The sequence below is a fragment of the Sitophilus oryzae genome, unplaced genomic scaffold (genome assembly GCF_002938485.1).
Source record: "Sitophilus oryzae breed Bouriz unplaced genomic scaffold, Soryzae_2.0 scaffold_1177_pilon_pilon, whole genome shotgun sequence".
Classification (NCBI taxonomy): Eukaryota; Metazoa; Arthropoda; class Insecta; order Coleoptera; family Curculionidae; genus Sitophilus; species Sitophilus oryzae.
In genome coordinates this window covers 265,829-282,636 of record NW_022145812.1, presented here as the reverse complement: position 1 = coordinate 282,636, position 16,808 = coordinate 265,829, and the positions used below count along the sequence as shown (strand labels likewise).

Here is a 16,808-nt window from a genome sequence, read left to right as displayed (position 1 = left end):
TAGGCTCCAACAGTTATGTCTTAAGACAACTAAAATCAGTTCTAACATCAGATCAAGTAAAACAAGTTTATTTTGCGAATGTCGATGCCAGACTGAGACACGGTGTCTGTTTTTGTATACGATCTCTGGCAGGTATAGCGCCCTCACAGATTTGTAGGGACTATTTTAACAAATTTAGTATTTTAACCCTTCCATCTTTGTTTTTATATGAAGTGTGAAGAAATTATAATGTACATTGTTTTAGTAGTAGAAGCGCCTTAGATTTGCATTTAAGCATTTGTAAATCTAAGGTGGCTTATCGATCACCACACAATATAGGACCTTATAGGTATGTTTAATAATCGTCCTATTAAAATTAAATCCCGTAATACATTAAATAAATTTAAGTTAAATTAAAAAAAAAAATTGTTGGGAATGACCTTTTATAGTGTGGAGGAATACCTGCAAATTGTAATATGAGGCCTACGAGTATATGATAATTTTATGATAATTTTATTATGATCTGTTGTGTTTGTTTTTGTATATTTTGTTTCATATAATTGTGTTAGATTTAAGAATTTATTGACTATTCTTATACAATAGTACATTGTTTTATGGAAATAAATAAATGATTGATGATTGATTATTGCAAAAAAAATATAAACAAACCTTCGATAGTTTCGATTTTATTACTTTTTTTGTTTAATATTGATCAACTGACGAATAAACTAATAACTGACAGTTATTAAAAAGTCCGTATAAATCTATGTCTTAAAATGCTTAGTTTCGGAAATACAGGGTGTAGAAATTTTATTTTTATTTCGATTTTTTCCAAATAATTTCTGAAGTAACGTCAATATTTGGATGAAAATTGGTGTCTAGAAGTTTTTAGTATAACTATTTTATTTAATTTTTTTTCCAGATAATGTCTATATTATCTCCAAAATATAGCCCAATTTCTAGCTTTTAATTTCCAGAATGCTCTCCCTAAATTTCAGAATCGATATTAGTCTTTTCTTGAAATCAAACTGCCGAGATAATTGAATTCCGCTGCATATTCTAATAGTTCACCTCCATTTTTATATCATTGTTGTGATTTTCCGGGGGAGTGCACACGATTTTAGTTTTATCGATGTTCAACTTAAGGCCCAAAGCCTCGTATGCCCAGATATATGTGATCAGCATTTCTTGTAATTGCTGTAACGTTTTTGCACCAAAGGGCGAGTCATCAGCCTATTGAATTTCTGTGATGAATTGTGTGCGTGTTTTTGCACTGAGTTTTTTTATGTTGAATAGACCGCCGTCGTAATTGTACCAAATGCCCCTTTCCTGCTGTTTGCTGTCCTCTATAATGAAGGGCGCTGCTATGAATATGTTGAAAAGGAGTGGCGCTAAGACACATCCCTGCCTAACCCCTGTATTTGTTAGGATGGGATCGCTCAGTGATCCATGATATGACACTCTTGACTTATGGAGGATTTTACAAACATGTAAGAAATTTGTTGGGTACTCCAAACTTTTTCATAATTGCCCAAAGTGCATCTCTGTTCACAGAGTCGAAGGCTTTTGTTAGGGCGATGAATGCGACATACAGTTTGGACGGAGAATATGGAATTGACGGTGCCGCGGTTAGTGTGAAAACCCGTTTGCGATTCTGGAAGAATTTATTCTATATGTGGGTGCAGGGCGGTTTTACATAATTTTTGTAAGAAAGAAGAACATTACAATGGGATAGCTCCATGATGGTGGATGACATTCCCGCTTCCTGCAAGTGGTTGTTAATGTCCACTAACTGCTTCAATGGCACAGGTTCACAAAGCGATAAGGCCTGCCGCGATATAATCCGGGCACCGGAAAACGGAAAGCCGGTGCCTCTCCAATATCAGCAGGAATAATAGCTGACCATACTTCGGCAGCTGGTTCCTCGGAGTCGGACTGTCTTAAGTAGGCAATAATTCCGAGTTCAACACTGTCTAGGGGTTATTTCTATGATCGTCTCTCTCGAGGGATGGTGATGGGAGTTCGTCTATAAAAGATTTTTAAACCACTCCTTCACGAAAAAAAGGAAAGCCGGTGCACTATGGACGTACACTTCCAGCGGTCCTCTCAAATCAATCTCCGCCTTATGCGGCTTGATCGTGTAGAGAGTTTGAACAGATTATAATATATAGACATTATATGATAATATAGACATAGGTGTAGACATTTTTTAAAATTATAATACCGTGCTGGCAACTGTTACTCTTGGGTCGGTATTTACATGTGTGGAAGTAAATCGCATAGGGATCTTACTAAGTCGTAGTGAGAGAAATGCGACGGAGTGCTGTTGCGGCGTTGCCGCTACGCCTTTGCCTATCAAGTAAAGTAAAATCACGATCGCAAACCGCTTATTTTTAAAAGACTTTTTTTTCGAAAAGATAACTAGATAAAATCATTAGAAATGTTTCTGAGCATCTGAAATAGAATTATAAGGATATATTTAGGGTGTCATTTTTTTTGTAACGAGAAAACGTCAATAATCGCGATAATTTAAAAACTCAACTTTTTAACACATAACAGGCCATAACTCAAGAAACACATTAGATATTGAAACTTCTTTTTTATTTTGAAGATAGGATCTTTTACAATATGTTTACATAAGAAAGAATCGATAAGGTTCTTTTTCCATTCAAAAATTGTAAACAACCCATCTATTTACTTTTAGAGCATAGCAATTTTCAGCAGTCGTGTAATTTTTTTATTGATATAGATTTTCACTTACTGTCTACGAAGAAAATACAGCAGAAATATTAAGAAAGTTTTTGAAAAAAAACTACAATCAATTATTTCTAATAGATTTTGAGATATCGATTTTTGAATTCAGAGTTCTAATAGCCCGACCACTGTCGAAAACCAACTCAGTTCCACTTATTTTTACCAAAAATGCAAGTGTTTCTAGCTTGCACTTAAATTTTCAAGCTATAGGGAAAATTACAACGACTCGTTAATGAATAAACAAATAAACTATCACGAGACGTAATTAAATCGTGAAGCTGAACGCATGATGTACACCTTTCCCTAGAACTTTAAGTACTGACAGAAGTAATGATTGGATCGACCGGTCAACTGCGACAAATCTGCTATATCCCCTTCCACGTCTCTTAGCAATGTGCACATTCTCGATATATTTCATACGTTTGGCAACGTCTTTACTGTTCTCTCTTTGTTCAGTACATTATAAACGCATTGTACCCTTCTTACATAGGGAAATCTCGACCCAAGACTAACAAAAATTGCCCAGTATACTCCAGCCCTTAGTATACTCTCGCATTAGAGCAATTGCACGCATTCATAAGTCGTCGAAGATCTTAGGTCCCATACAATATACGTTAAATTAAAAATATATTTTGCTCACTTAAATTTTAATATTTTGAAAGAAGTTTCCTTAAATATGTAGTAAATAAATTTAATTTTCTAACGTCTACTGGGTATTTATTTTTTTAATTCAACATACAGACTTTACTATAATACAAGGTGGACCAAACTGTATTCCGAAAACTTCGGCAGCATATTCTACAGATAAAAAAATATATAATATGTTCGTATAAAATAGTTTCTAAGATACAGGGTGCAGAAGTTTTATTTTTATTTCGATTTTTTCCAAATAATTTCTGAAGTAAGGTCAATATTTGAATGAAAATTGGTGGTTGAGAGTTTTTTTACACGAGAAATTTGATTTTACTGTCAATATGACTCCTACTTGTAGAGGGCGCCACCTACATCTTTTTTTAACTGGTTTAAAGAGTAATAATTTTTTGTTTGTACCTGTATAAAACTAATGAGTAAGAAAATGTAACGACCATTAACGACATTTTTTACGTAAAAAAGTTCTCTTTGTAAAAATCGCTACGAGCAACTGTTCTCAAGATATTTGGAATCGAAATTATCAATACCTGTCATCATTGACATAAATTTAAACATGTTGACTAAATAGTTGTTAGACTGAAATCAGCAATTTGAAATGTTTTTGTGCCAATGGTTCAACAGAAACTGTTTAATCATCAGTTTCTCAAAGAAAAATTTATGATTAATTTAAAAAAATAAATTTCCTAAATTTATCATTTCAGTCAAATAAGTATCAACTCGAAATGTTTATTTTTTGCCAACAATGACATGTATTCCGTTTTTTACCAAGATTTTTATCAAGAGACATTTCTCGCTACAAGTCTTTTCGCTGACATTTTGCTGATACGTGGGAGCCTAGTATTGATTATTCAATTAATATTAATTACAAAATTAATACAATAATTATTTCAGATCTTTTAATTTCTAGACCGTGTTTTTTGGTAACTAAATCATAAATCCATAAAAATAATAAGTCCAGTTAACCATAAAAATTATAAATCCTTTATCTGTAACATCGAATCAAAGAAATTTCCGCTGTTTCCTATGAAACATTTACACAACTTTTTTAAGAGTTCATTATTTTAGACACAAAGCAGAAAAAATATTTTTTAGGAACTATGTTAAACTGTGACTTAATTCTGTTAGTTTGGCCTAAATTCAGATTTTAGCATTTTTTAAAAATACTTTACTCCTCTGACGTAAACAAATATAATATATACAAGGCGCGAAATGAATCTATTGGGGAATATAAACACACAATAAATTTACATTCCCTTCGGTTTATTTCAGCTAAATAAGCTTTTTACATAACAATATTAAATATAGATTTTCACTTTTTTTTCGTAGGTGATTTAGCGGACCGATGAAGTGATGCTTCGCAGATCCAGTGTAATAATTCCCAAATGGGGAAAACTAAAACGGAGCATCATAGTCCGACTCATACGACCGGCCACGGGAAGAAGCCTTTTTACAAGACGTACCCGTTTCATCAATCCGCCCTTAGAGTTAAGTTACATAAGAAGCGGAACGATTTTGCACACTCAAGACGGACAGCCAGAGAGGATAATTTAAGGAATATGGACCTTTTGAGGGGATTTTACACTTTAACGCAGGTATGTGAGAAATCACCATATTACTCGAGAGATTAACAAAAGTCTATAAGAAAGTAAGAAAACTTCTTTGTTTGTCGTGCTATTCTACCTGTCCGTATTCTCACCTATATTTTGTTTTATACTAGATATATCTGTCATGAATTGTGTTCTACACTTTGTATTTGTATGTATTATTTCTATTCTATTCTTTTTGTTATATATTATGTACTATTTTTATGTAAATTGTTGATGAATCTTTTAAGACATACGAAATATATATAGTGCCACTGTCATGTAAGTAATCATAGTGGCAATTGAGACAGAGAAACGTTTTCGTTCCAGATACTCAACTGCAACAGTCAATAGTCCTTACGTTGCTGTTGTGCTGATGGAGAATTACAGCCACTAGTATACATCGGTTTTTCTGTTCTTTTGCTGGTCTAAATGCCACGAGGGGTGTCTCACTCGGGTAAAAAATGTACACGTACTGCCAAAATATCCTTCCACTGCTAAGCGACTGCCAATGACTATGAAGAAGACTGCCAATGACTGCCAGCAACTGCCAAGAAAATGTACAGGTAATTCCAATAGTGAGACACCCCTCGAAATGCCATTAAAAACAGGTCTCTAATAAATCTTTAACTATTAAATTGTTTTGGAATTAGCTAAACTGATCGGTTAACCAGCTAAGGGTGTCTGCAACGACATCCCGTAATCCTGCTGTTAAAACATAACAATTTGTTAACAGAAGAACTACGGAACGTCGTTGTAGCCACCCTAAATGGTTAAATAGGCCTAACGCTAAAAACTGGTTCATAATAACTATGATAACAATTAAATGACTAAAAAACTTAATCTGGTATATCATAGTAAAGAACTCTCTATCAACGAAACACCAACCCTCCATTATTGTTCTTTCAACGTAGAGATTGTTTGAATTGAGTGCCTGGAATGAAAGCGTCTGTCTACCTAAAGTGCCCCCATGTCTACTCACTTGAATAGTCATGACGGAATTTGTTAAATATACTATATTTTCAACATACTCTCAAGTGCCTCCATGTCTACTCACTTGAGTAGTCATGCCGGACCTTCTTAAATATGTTACGTACTATGTTAAGTACTATGTTTGCCCAATTTGGCTTCGATAAGCCAAATTGCTCAAATTATCTGAGAGTCTAATCCCCCTTAAAGACAAAAGTTTAAAGAGACTAATTGCGTTAAGTTCCGGTTATGCCCGCTACACACGCAACGATATATCGTAGCGATTTCAAACTGCACAGATAAATCGAATACCCCTAGTGTCTCCACATGTTGCAGATATCTGCGTCGATCGTCAGTTCTCTACAGAAATTCGCGCGGAAACATGTCATCGGCAATAACAGAACTTGATGAAGACGCATTCGCATTTTTGGTTGATGATATACTTAAAGGAAAAAAAGTCACGTAGGGTGTGGTGTAAAGTCTGGCTTCTAAAACGGAAGTCATACTGTCATATAAATTTATTAAATGAATTAAAATTCGCTCCAAAAGATTGGCTGGTTTATTTTAGGCGGTATTTTTTTTATTGTGACCATGGTAATTTTTTGATTTGGTTTGCCAAAGGCAAGTTTCATTTCTGTAACATTGTATGAACTCTTCCAATAATTGCTCACGGTGTCCGCTTCGATCGTTCCGACATGTTTTAGGACTAGGACCTTTCCACGGACGTGTGCGTATTCTGAGTTTGTCTAATAGCCTCTCATAAATTGAGCGATCGTTCGGATCGATCGTTGTCGCCATCTACACGCAACGATAAACAGCGCAAACGCAATCGACAACGGTTTATCGAATAGAAATTGCAACTGCCGCCAATCATCTGTGCAGATGAAAATATCTGTAACGATTTATCATACATACGTTCGATAAAACTGTGCAAATTGACTGTACAGATAGATCGCTAACGATAAATCGTGGACGTCTGTAGCGGCCATTAGATATACTAACTTCAAAAAATTATACTAAGAAAATATTTTAATATATTACAATAAGCACATAAAAATAACTCCAAAGGACAAAAGTATATAAGAAGAACAGCCAAATTATTAAGAATTAATTTAAGAATTTGCAGGTTACGTTAGATAACGTATCATTTAAATTGTAGCTGATCAAGTTAACATAAATATATGATCATGGAATATGATCAAGGGTAAAAAACAGAAAAGCATGCGATTTGTAATAAATGTTTATTAGTTGTAGTATATCTAGTCAACTCTTTCACCTTCATGCTGAGATGCTTTCACATGTTCATGATGCAAATGCGCGGTTAGTTAAATATGTTCGTGTCCTTCCTATGCTGATTGCTTTATTCTACTATATAAGATTTCGAGTTAGATTTTTAGTTAGTTTATGATATAGTTCGCATGGAGTACTTATAGAAGAACTCAATCATATTCAAATCTAAAATGTCACTTCATCTAAAGAAGAAATCACTGGGTCAATGTGTACTATCAGTCACGACCTGTGCATGCAAAACCTGGACACTTAAAAGGGACATTATAAGGAAAGTGCAGGGTAACAGTAATTCTGTAACTTAGAAAACGCTAAGCGCTTTTAGACGCTCAGCGTATACTCGTATGACTAATCACCCTCCACGCACAGCGTATACTCGTATGACCTCGTCCCTAATCTTCTCTTCCAAGATATTTTTAACCACATCATATGTTCGGCTCCAGCCCTCAGGTGACTCCATTAACTCATCCATCATGCTTCGGGCGTTGAAAGTTTTGCCGGTTTTATTCATAAAAGCTAATCGATAATCTTCCCATCTCGTGCACTCAAACATTGTATGGTCTCGATCGTCAGGCTGATTACAGTATTTGCACTTATCAGATTTTCTCCTGCGAAACTTGAATAAGTAGGCATTGAAACATCCGTGACCGGTGAGTGCCTGCATAAGAAAGTAGTCCGGTTCTCCATGGGTCCTCTCTGTCCATCTTCTCACGTCCGGGATTAGTTTCCTCAACTGCTCTCTTTTTACTCCATTCTCCCATCTGATTTGCCACTGCATCATAACCTCATTCTCTAACTCTAGACTTCCTTGTCCTACGTATCTCTTGGCTCTCTCTTTGATTTTTAGGTCAATCGGCTTGCCCGCCAATACTCCGGCCGCTAGTTCCGATACTCTCCTGTAAGCACTACAAATGCGTAGATTTACTTACCTTTGCATTGAGGCGAACTTTTGCGTAAGCTTTCTGTTTTCGGTCACTGTGTGCCAGATTGGTGCACCATAGAGCATCTGTGAATGTATGACCGATACCAGTATTCTTCTCTTTGAGGCTCTGGGACCCCCGATATTCGGCATTATGCCGTTTAACGCGCTTAAAGTTTTTCCAGCTTTTTCCAAAGTTCTACTAGTATGCTCTGCAAAAGTGAGGTTTGTGTCTAGCCAAATACCGAGGTACTTGATGGAATTTTTGGGTCGTACAATAACTCCCTGAATTTTAAATTCGACTCGCGTCATCTTCCTTTTCCTGGTGAGGAGTATTTCTTCTGTCTTTCTCTTCTTGTCTTTCTTCTGACAGATATGAAGCTATCATGTCCACGTCTCTTCTTAAGAGTTGATCGATTATTTTCTACCAACTTGCACTATTAAATGCGTTTTTGACGTCCACTGGGATTACTCAGCAAATCCTACAATAGGCATGGAAGTAGTCCTCTGCTTCTCGAGAGAGACTTATTATTTGCTTTACGGCATCTACGGTTTGTCTCTTTTCCCTAAAGTTATATTGCCTTTCGGAAAACCCTCCTGTTCTTTCTATCTCCATTTTTAGTCTACCAAGGATTAGCTGCTCGAAGAGTTTCCCTTCCACATCCAATAGACAGATTGGCCTGAAAGATGAGGGACGATCTGTAGGTTTATTGTCTTTTCTTATGAGGGTTAGTTTAGCACGTTTCCACTCCGCTGGAAACCGCTCTGCTTTTGCCAATTTATTGTAAGCTGCTAGTACATAGTCCGGCGCGGTCTGCGCTGCTAGTTTTACCATTTCAGGTGGGATCTTATTTGGTCCTGGTGCTTTGTTATTTTTTAGTTTTGAGGCTGCGCGGCTCAGCTCTTCCATGCAGAACTGTAACGGTTTGTTAGTCTTAGTTTTGCGGTATGTGACTAATTCGTGTTTTGAGAAGAGATGATTGACGATATCCATTCTCCAATGTAATCTGCTGTTTCGGCCGAAATCTCTTGATTTGTGTCATAACAATCCTATATCCGTTCCCCCAGATATCCTGATCAACGGTGTCACACAACTTCTTCCAGCAGGTTCTTTTTGCCCTCTTTATGGTATTTTTCAGGTCTTTCCTGGCTTCCTTGTAGCTATCCCAGCAGTAGGAGCTGCCGTTTAATGGAGATCTACGGGCTGTTCTGATATATATTCTTTTCGTTTTTGCGCTATTTCGTCATTCCACCAATACATGGGCTGGCCTCTGGGGTGATTTTTTGTATAGGGCATAGATATATTACAGGTTTTTATTAGGATTGATGTAAATTCTCTGCTTGATGATGGCACTTTATTTTTGCATGTTTTGAGAAACTCGGCAGCTTTTTGACTGTCCATTTTTTTAACAGTTTAGGTATTTGTTTGATTTTTCTGCTTTAAAAAATATTTTTTATCCGAAAGCTTGAATATTATATAATTGTGATCACTAAGTGACTCGTCCTCGCTAACTTTCCAGTGAACTATTTTATTTTTTATGTCGGATGTGGCTAGTGTCAGGTCCAATATAGACGCATAATCCCGCCTTTGGATTGGATCATTCCCCATTCTGGGGAGACTTAGCGTTAAAATCACCCCCAATGACCGCTTTTTCTTTATTGCGCTTTATGCGTCCACCAATTTTGTCTAATAGCGTTTCCAGGTTCTTTATGTCATCATTACCTGATGTGTATACGCTATATACGCTGTATTCTGCTGTGATTACATATGCATATCCTATGCCACTTCCTTGTTCCTTAATAATTATTTCAGTGTTCAGCACTTTTATAGTTACGTCTAGCGCGTTGTCATATATCCAGTCACTTTTATTTCTGATAGCATTACGGTTTGGTTCACTCACCATTAAAAAATCCTGCTTCTGTTTAAATTAATTTGCAAAAATTTCGTCATCATTGCCCTGAATTGCTTTGTCTTTTTTTCAGGACATTCTTTGCTGCTAGCCTGATGACCGTCTCTCCCACACTGGAAGCATCGTGCCGTATTGCGACATTCTTTTGCTTGATGGCCTTCTTTGCAGCATTTCATACATAACTTCGTCCTATCTGGGCCTGTGCACTGCAATTTATCGTGTCCGAGCAACCAGCATTTTGAGCATTTTTGCTCTCGCCTTCTTTCCTCTATCTTGCAAGGCACCCACCCGATTCGAACGGCTGAGAGGGCAAGGACCGTCTTAGCGTTAGCATCTGATAGTATTAGTGTGGCATTTTGCTTGCCACCGTATGCAGGTCTTAATGCACGCACTTCAAGTTCGGTGTTTTTAATGCCGGTAGCCGCAGAAATCACCTCCGCTACTTCATGCTGCGTCACTACTTCATCCATCAATTTTATGTGCAGGACTCTGACGTTCTGAGAGATGTTGAAACCTCCGGTACATTCTGTTCTATTGTCTTTTTAAGAGCTTCCATTTTGTTAGTACCATTTTCCACGGTCAGTAGTAGGTTTCCATCTCTTGTTCTCCTCACAGTCTTTACATCCACACCAATCTCTTTCGGGTTTACCGATTGTTTTACCGTCTTAAGCAGCTCAGCGTATGATTTGTCCTTCATTTGGACTATCAGCGCATCCTGTTTTGATGGTCCATCTCTTCGAGGAACAATTGTGGCATCTCCAGTCGTCTTGTCTCTCGGCGTCCGTGATCCTTTCTGATCTCCTTTAATATCTATTAGCTGCATATTTGTTTCGCTGAACAGGTACAGTAGCATTCGGGTCATCTTTAAGCCCATAGGGCCTTCCATGTCTGGAATAACCATCTTAGTTGTTTTTTTTACGGCATATTCCTTAATGGATTTTAGAGATTTAAAATGGTCTACAGTTTCCATTTTTAGAGACGAGTCTTTGTTTGCAATGATTGGATAGTGGACCATCCTTGTTGTGTGCGCGAAGCTACCGTCCTGATCAGGGAAGCCGAGGGAGTAAATCATCCTGGCTACGTCTCCCTTCATTTTGCCTTGTTTCAAGAGTCCTTTTTTACCTCCGACTTTTAAGATCATTTTATTGACCTCTTCGAACTGCGATTGAAATGCGTTATTGCATGGAAGTATTACATTACATTTCGTCTCCGACTGCAAGTATTGGCATGTTTCGCTTAGAACTGTACCAAATACTTCTTCTTTCCAGTCTTCTTCTGTCTCTTTCTGGTAATTTTCGAATGTTTCTGTTGTTTTAAATGCACTTCTTATTTCTTTCCTCCCTAGTTCTCTGATGCATTCTGCACAACTGGGCTTAGAGGGATTCTCACAAGATTTTTCCTCTCCCATCCTTTGTATTTGTTTGCGCAGTCTAGCATTTTCTAGACAAGCATCTTCCAGTTCTTGTATGTTATTTGCCGCTTCCATATCTTTGTCTAACCAGTCAGACATTTCTCTTGTTTTGAGCCTTTCGATCTGCAGGCGTAGATTTGCACTTATTTCACAGAATTCATTTTTTGGCTTATATGTCTCTTTAATAGTTTTATTCGAAAGACCTGATTTGTATTTTCATGCTTTCCAGAATGCCCTTGAGAGTTTTTCCGGTATCGCTTTTGTCCTCATGTTCTGGTGTACTAACTGTCCTTTTCCTTTTTGTTGCTTGTAATTCCGGTAGAGAATGAGTCCTACTTTGGGGTGAGGTTCTGGATATAGAGTCTCTTCTACCGAAAGGATTTTCTTTTTTGCCTCCTACGCTGCTGGCATAGGGGTCTTGGGTCTCTTTAATTTCACCAGTAGTGTGTTCTTGTGTCCAGACCTGGTCTTCTACCTGAGACACTGAGAAAAATGTTGTTTTGCTCCCCCCAGAATCCAAGGTGCTGCCTGTATTTACAGGGTGGGATTGTGAGTCATTGACTCTACCCACCTGGGGTACATATTCTGTTTTGTTCGACATTATATTTTCCCTGTGAATGGGTCTTGTTCGGTTACCCTCCCTAGACTGGTTGTCTCCACCACGACTAACGACTCCAGTCTCGCCGTTGCAGCCGGCCGCTACGACTCAGACGCTGCATGTTGTGTGTTCCCATTTTGTCTGGCCCTTCATTTAGAATCTGTCCGACTAGGGTGGCCCTACCAGTAGCTACGCTACCGTCGGATAGCCTCTAAACTCATTAGGACACGCAAGCCCACTCGCCACGTCAAGGCAGGAACACTTGGAGTGGGTACTCGTATGACATTAGTTTTCGCTTAGTGTACTTAACTACCGATTTGGGTATCCTCATCTGACGCGCTTAGCGTCTTTACTGATTGCGCTAAGCGATTCGAAAACGGATACCTTAAAGCTTAAAGGATAGTTTTACTTGTCGAACTGTCAGTAAAAATAGAAAAAAAATGTGATTTTGTGCGTTCTCTTGCTCTGTAGTGAAAACTACTACTTCTATAAATTCCTCAATAAATAATTGATAATTTACGACTGGGCAGCTATAAATACTTATTGTTCAATACATCGAAAATGCTGGGAAGCGTCTTCAACATTTCCCTCGTATAATAAGAATAATGACATATCCATAGAAAAATAGGTTGACATAATTCTAATGATGATGATGAGATTTTGGGGTGTAACTTATAGTGATTTTTCATTCCGAGACTCGTATTTATAAGTTGAAGTTTCATAGTCGCACCGATATAATAGATATAAGTTCGGTTTGGTTTGCTTGTCTTAAAGTTGTCGAAGCAGTAAAACACTTAATAATTGTCTCAAACCATTTTTATTTTCTCACCGATTTCTTTTTTTAATGGACATAGAATAACAAAATATCTTCGTCATTTTCTTGCTTGGTTGATGTCATTTCGTTGTCAATTTTCTTAATAGTAAAAAAATCAACATTAGGTAAAGGCAATTATAATTATTATTGTCATGAATTTACATTCAAATAATCTTGCTTTTTATACATTTTTAAGTTCTTTTAATTTTGTTAAGCGGGTGTATTTATATTTTTTAAGTGTCCTAGTCAAGCATCAAACATTGTTCCTATTATATCATTAAATATAGCTTATGTAAAATTTTATAGGAAACTATTTTAAAAGAAAGTAAATGTTTCAACGCCAATTTTTTCCAAACAAGAAGATTAAAATACGAGGACATACTCCGGTAAACGTTGACTACTTGTATACATGTTTCGACCTCCAGGCTGACGTTTTACCTTGCTCCATTCCAAAATAAAACGGCCATTTTAAACTTAATTACACGGTAAATTACCAATTAGCTATAAATCAACGCAGTTTCTATTTAGATTCGGCAGCAGAAATGAGGTATAAAATTCTAAATCGCCATATTATTGTTTGTTTTCGTATTATGCCTATCGAGTAATTAATGAATGAATTTGGGGTATTCGAGATGAGGTGCAAAACAATTATGAAATTGTCTAATTATACAGGGTGTTTCACATTTGATTTTGAAATTTTTAGAATTACTGGAAACAAGTTTATAATTTTTAAATGTTTATTAGGGTTTCCTCTACTTTCTTGATATAATCTTTTCCGTGGATCTTCACCACTTCTTCTTCTAGTAGGTTATTTATCTGATTTCCTGATCTGTCAGTTTCCATTCCGTTGATGTTGTCATTTCAATTTTTACTGTTCTGTAATCATTCATTTATAATTTCGACCTTTCTTGAGTTTCCTCTGATGAAAGGTGGAAATGAAAAATATTTCGTATGAACTCGTTTCTTTTTCTAGTATATTTACTGGAGGATTTTGGAGCATTTTTCTTCGTTTCCACTAATGATCGTTTTGTTTTTGATGTTTAATATCTTGCCCATGCTAGGCATGCCTAACCACAAACTTGGTTTATTGTTTTATATAATCTGGTTTACTAGCTTTTGAGACTTACTGTCTCAATTCGACTTTGACATCTCCGTAGCTGATTTGGTGTATATCAAAATATCTAAACTTAAGTTTCTGTAGCAAAAGGGACCGTCAAAATGTATTCTGTAGCGTAGGAAGTGTTTAAGCTATCCTGTATTTTGATTTTATGACTCAGATTATCATATTGTACTATTAGTCCTATTCTTCTTTCCGTTTTACTTTGTGTATCATATTTTATCTATTAGTGTAAATGTCGTAGCGTTATTCAAAGGGTGTACTTCTGAATAATGCATTTTGCGCGTGTGTGCAAGTAGATGGGATTTCAAAATGATAATAATAATAGCTCCCGTATATAGCGTTTAATGCTTTTGGAGTAGCAAGGTACAGCTTGCCATGCTAGAGCCGTTCGGTATACAAGGAAGATAATGTGGCTAGCACTACGCTTCAACCGCCTATTATTACCTCAGGATTGTGAATCCCAAGTACTTATTTAAGGCTGATGAAATGCCGGGTGTAGGATTCGAACCCACTACCTTGAGATTAGTAGACGAGAGCCTGTGCCTCTACGCCACCGGGCACCTCTACGGGGAGCCTACGGGCAGCCTGTACCTCTACGCCACCCAATTTCAAAATGATAATTCTTTTATAATCCCACTTTTTCTGTCAAGAATGTCTTGAAATTTTCTATGGAGCAGTAAGTTTAGATCACCTACGTATCGATACCTTACTTTGAAAACCTCTTAAGTACCCAAAACCTGTATTCAAAGGAAAAACTAAAAACATTTTTCAAGTGAGCTCTATTCTTATTAATTGTGAAATGTTGTCTACAATGTTGTCAATATTATCAACTTATTATTATAAACTTCAAATAAAACAAACTATGAGGTCTTGAGTGTCTTGAGAGTATCGAAATAGGCTATAAATAAGTATAATTATTGCCAAAAACCGAACTAACGAGGTTTTCAAAGAAGGGTATCAGTATGTTGTTGTGTAGAAACCTATAAATTTAAGTTTGCTCTGTGAAATGCTCTATAAAAAACGTACGTATAGTAGGGGTGACCAGGGGCGGATACAGGAATTTATTTTAGGGGGGGGGGCCAAAATGAAAAGCAATGTAGAATATGCTTTTTAGGGCGCCATTTTTAACGCAAAAGCCTAATATTTTACACAATTCACAGATTTTAGGGGGGCCCGGGCATCATGGGCCCTCCCCCTGTATCCGCCACAGGGGGTCACAGAACTCCATACTGGGGACCGCCTTTCATCATCATATTTTTAGAATTATAAGGCTTTGCATTAATATTCTGATAATAACAAAGTGAATGTGTACTGGCGAGTCACAAGCGGAGACTATTTTACAAAATGGAGATCCAATTAAAAATGGCTTAGAATATAAATATTTATGTTTAAATATCAATCAAGATGGTTTTCCATACAGCAGTCAAAGATCGTCAATCACAAGAAAGAAAAGCTCCATGATGAACGGAATTCTATGGTACCAAAATATATCTAAGTATATAAAGGACATTTTTTTTTAGTTACATATAGCAGCGCAATAATATGTATTCACAGGAGAAATGGATTTCTGAATATGAGAGATAATGGAAGCTAAATCTACGATTGATGACATAAGAATCAAACAGTTATATGTTACAACCGCTATGTTTTGATAAATAAGTCTTATATGCAAAATTGATGCTCAGTTACTTTTATTTATTAATTATCTATATCAGAACAGTAGATCGTGTTTAATAAAGCATTCAATTACAGAATTAGTATTAACTAAACAAATGGTTTTAACATGTTAAAGACAAATTATGTCAAATGAAACACTAACTAGTCCTATGTAAAATTAAATATCCAATAATAACAAGGTGCCAAAAAAATAGTGTATCTGACTTTGGTAAATGATTCTACAGATAAAAATAAAACAACAAGTTCCTATGAACACATGTCCTAAAATGCTTGCCGAAGAAGTTACAGCACTGGAAAGGTTTAGTAATAGTATATTTTGCAACTAGTGCGACAAGTTGTCGATTGGACATGAGAGCGAATGAGCGCACGCGCAAAGCGAGTGCGCTCAACTTCGCTCTCATGACCAATCGACAACTTCGCACGAGTTGCACATACTATTTTTTATTACGTTGCTTTTTAATATGTGTCTTTTGTTATATTTCAGCATGTAAATAAAAGAGACATACTAAAAAGCAACGTAATAAAATAAACAAAAAATAAAAAAATATTTAAAAATGTCAACCTCACTTCTTTAATGTTGACACTTCGAGACCAAAGATTATTTTCTTTTATCTATGTTCGAGACTGTCTTTTTGCTTGTCAATTTGCGTGTGTCAATGAAAATTTGGGTGCGAGAAGTTTACTTGTCGCACTCAAATCGACATTAAATTTGCTCAAAACTAATGTGGTAATTGTGAAGTGGGCGATTAGCGTCTTTTTGACTCCAAAAGAATGCGAAAAGATACAACTTTCCCCTCATGAGTAATAAAAAAATATATATTTTGGTTATTTTTAAGAACATTGGTAAACCGTTTTTGGTGAAATTTGCTACTCTTACACACATTTTAATGTCAAAGCGAATGGCAATTGTGAAAATTTTCGTAATAGCCCTGAATGGGTACTTTTCATTAAAGTATGGAGTACTACTAACTGGTGTGGTACTTGTTTTATCTTTATAGATAAAATAATTTCAACAAATGTTATAAAAAGCTAGGACATTTTTACGTAAAACAGATTCTCTTCGTTTAGTTCGAAAAGGTGAACTGGTTTCAAGATATTTGCGTTTAAAGATTACGATGCATTGACTTTCGTAATAG

The 16,808-nt window shown here is 36.3% G+C and overlaps 1 protein-coding gene across 1 annotated transcript in view; it reads left to right on the top strand.

The window, feature by feature from the left end:
• The first annotated feature begins 4,766 nt into the window (after positions 1-4,766).
• The window catches only part of LOC115889402, a 70,506-nt gene continuing 58,464 nt past the window's right edge, over positions 4,767-16,808 (top strand). The window contains exon 1 of the mRNA XM_030909386.1: positions 4,767-4,976. Within this exon, the coding sequence (XP_030765246.1) occupies positions 4,767-4,976 (210 nt within the window). The remainder of the gene's footprint in view (positions 4,977-16,808) is intronic.